General features: G+C 42.6%; 1 protein-coding gene across 1 annotated transcript; it reads left to right on the plus strand.

Moving 5' to 3' along the window:
- Positions 1–691: 691 nt before the first annotated feature.
- On the plus strand, positions 692–1663 carry LOC134288269 (uncharacterized). The gene has a single exon (XM_062852588.1). It carries the CDS (start codon positions 692–694, stop codon positions 1661–1663), a length of 972 nt encoding a protein of 323 aa, XP_062708572.1.
- Positions 1664–2889: the final 1226 nt, after the last annotated feature.

Consider the following 2889-nt stretch of genomic DNA (forward strand, 5'->3'; position numbering starts at 1 on the left):
GAGACCTGTCGATTGCCAACCGCGTGCATTTCTATCTGCACCATCCTAGAGATGGTGAGATGCAGCACCCAAAGCAAAACATAATCTTCCCATGACTCAATAATGATCACTCCTGAACTTGTATTCAGCAGTGGTCAATTAGCACAGCACGTGGTAATCAACTGAACAACGCCTTATACTTCAACAGCTGTTCAGCCCAAAACACGTGTTTTCCATTCTGATTTCGCTGTCAGTATTTTTATCGCACGGTGAGAAAACTTGTATCGAATGCGGCCAAAAAGTGTTGGTCCTTATTGAAGATATTGTTTCCAGACGAACGAATTGCGATATGAATATGTTTTTATTTTTATTATTAAATATCGATCTTTAAAAAGGTATGACAATATGTGGTACGGTATGGTCTTGGACATGGTGCATTCTCAGCATCTGTTCAGGTAATTTACTCATGCTCAGTCGAAGATCCGCTAAGCAATTTTTTTATTCATGTTTTTGTCATGGAATCTTGATATAATGTTCAATAAATAGTGTACAGGGTGTATACTATGTTTTCATACAACTTTTCATCGTTGTGTAGCTGCGCTCCATGTGCATTCTGTGTATTGGTATTGGTGTCAGCTTTAGCCTCATATACAGGCTATCCAACGCGCACGGTGTCGACTTGCTCTCATTTGTTGTTTATTTACCGCGCACGATGAAGGAGTACCGCGACGTCGTAGTAAAGTTGTTTGCGAGAGGTGAGCGACCCGGCGACATATTCCGTCGGTTGAAATCACACGGGGTGAAGCGGGATTTCATCTATTACACCATCCGTCGGTACCGGGAGACGGGCTCGACCAAGTACCGTGTGAAATCCGGGCGGCCGCGTTCGGCGAGAACGCCAGCAGCCATCAAGGTGGTGAGGGAGCGGATTCGTAGAAATATGAACCGCTCGATCAGGAAGACTGCTGCTGACCTGAATGTGTCGATCAGGACTGCTCACAACATCATGACGAAGGACCTGGGATACAAGCCTTACAAGAAACGCAAGGTTCACGGGCTAACGGAGGCTACAACGAAAAAGAGGCTGGACAGAAGCAAACTGATACTTTCGCGGCACGCAGGTCAGGAGTTTGTGTTTTCTGACGAGAAACTTTTTGTCTTGCAACAGCCACACAATGCCCAAAATGATCGACTGTGGGCGCCGACGCTGGCCAGCATCCCTCCGTCCCAGATAAACATCCCACGGTTCCAGAGCGCCGCTTCTGTGATGGTTTGGGGGGCCGTATCCAGGCGTGGGAAGCTCCCACTGGTGTTTATCGAGAAAAACGTGAAAATCAACGCCGCGTATTATAAGACCGAGGTTCTGGAGAAGGTTGTGGCCCCGGGTCTTCGGGGCCTCTACGGGAACGACCATTACGTCTTTCAACAGGACGGCGCACCGGCCCACACGGCAAATATCGTCCAAGCATGGTGTCGGGAGAATTTGACCGATTTTCTCGATAAGACTTTGTGGCCTCCCAGTTCCCCGGACCCTAATCCCCTGGACTTTTATGTATGGTCGTACATGCTGGCCAAGCAGAGTGAACATCGAGTGAGCACTATGGACCAATTTAAGAAGCTCATTTCCAAGATCTGGGACGAGATGCCGATGGATCAGGTGCGTGCCGCGTGCGATTCTTTTTAGAAACGTCTCAAGCTCGTGGTAAAGCACAAAGGCAGGGTGCTCCCAGCAAATATGTCTTAAAGATTCTCAATAAACATGGTTTCAATAAAAATAGACTCAGAAAAGAAAATCTTGCATTTTTATTTTTTTACCACATTTTTAAACTGTATGAAAACATAGTATACACCCTGTATAAGGATGTTTACGGATACTTGAAATGTGTCAATTTCTGAATGCTGTTTGGTTATCTAAGTGACTGTGGGAACATTATTCAGTAAACAGACAGCACTAAAATGTCAAATGCATCGATCCAAGCGTCTCGTACAATCGAACTGCTGCGGAATTAATTAAGGTACAAGATATCTTGTTACAGACTAATAAAAATAAATAAATGCCTCATTTTTACGTTGATAACGTCTATTGGCACTCAATGTTCAACTACATAATTCTATTCTGTTTTATTTTATGTGATTCGTTTAAAATTTCGTTTCTTTAATAGCTTGGTTGTCTAAACGGTTTTAGCACAAACCCATTTAAATGGGTTTGTGGGTTTAGCCATGATTTATCCCATAATCCGAAAAAAGTTCCTAGTCAAACTATGGGCTGAAGGCGTTTATTTGACAAGTGAAAAGCACATTGTTCAGGAGCATACGCTTATCGATACATCAGCTTAATAAGATGCAGACAAATGTTTTGTTAAACTCTTTTGTTAAGGAATCAATGTTTGTCGAATAAATTTCTTGTTAAACTTTTGAAAAGTGTTTTAATTTATCATTGTTGATACCGATGATGAAAGTCGAACATTGACTATTTTCTCAATTGAAAAATCATTTAAACAGTAATGTGTAGAGCATAATTTTAGTTCAGCTATCATTACCATTATTGAGCAACAATTCAGCAAGCTTTCTTGTTTGTGACTTGCTAGTTTGTGAATTATTAATTGGGTTGACTAAATTGTCAGATAGTTCATTGCTCACTGAACAACTTTGGCGAAGCGGCATCATTCTATCTCATCAGGATTTTAAGTTATAGAGGTTTGAACACTTCTGACACTGGTGCCATCTAGCGGAAGAATTTTGAACCAAGGTTGTCCTTGCCAGAAGGTTCTGAGCCTGCTGAATAAATTTTCCATACAGAGCATTCTTTCAACTCGACGGGATCTTGAGGTATACGTTGTGGCCATTTTAGGTACCCCAAGGAAATCCTGAATGGCTCCGGAATCATGTGGACCAGGTACGCTTGTCCCC

Source organism: Aedes albopictus, chromosome 1 (genome assembly GCF_035046485.1).
Source record: "Aedes albopictus strain Foshan chromosome 1, AalbF5, whole genome shotgun sequence".
NCBI classification, from domain to species: Eukaryota; Metazoa; Arthropoda; class Insecta; order Diptera; family Culicidae; genus Aedes; species Aedes albopictus.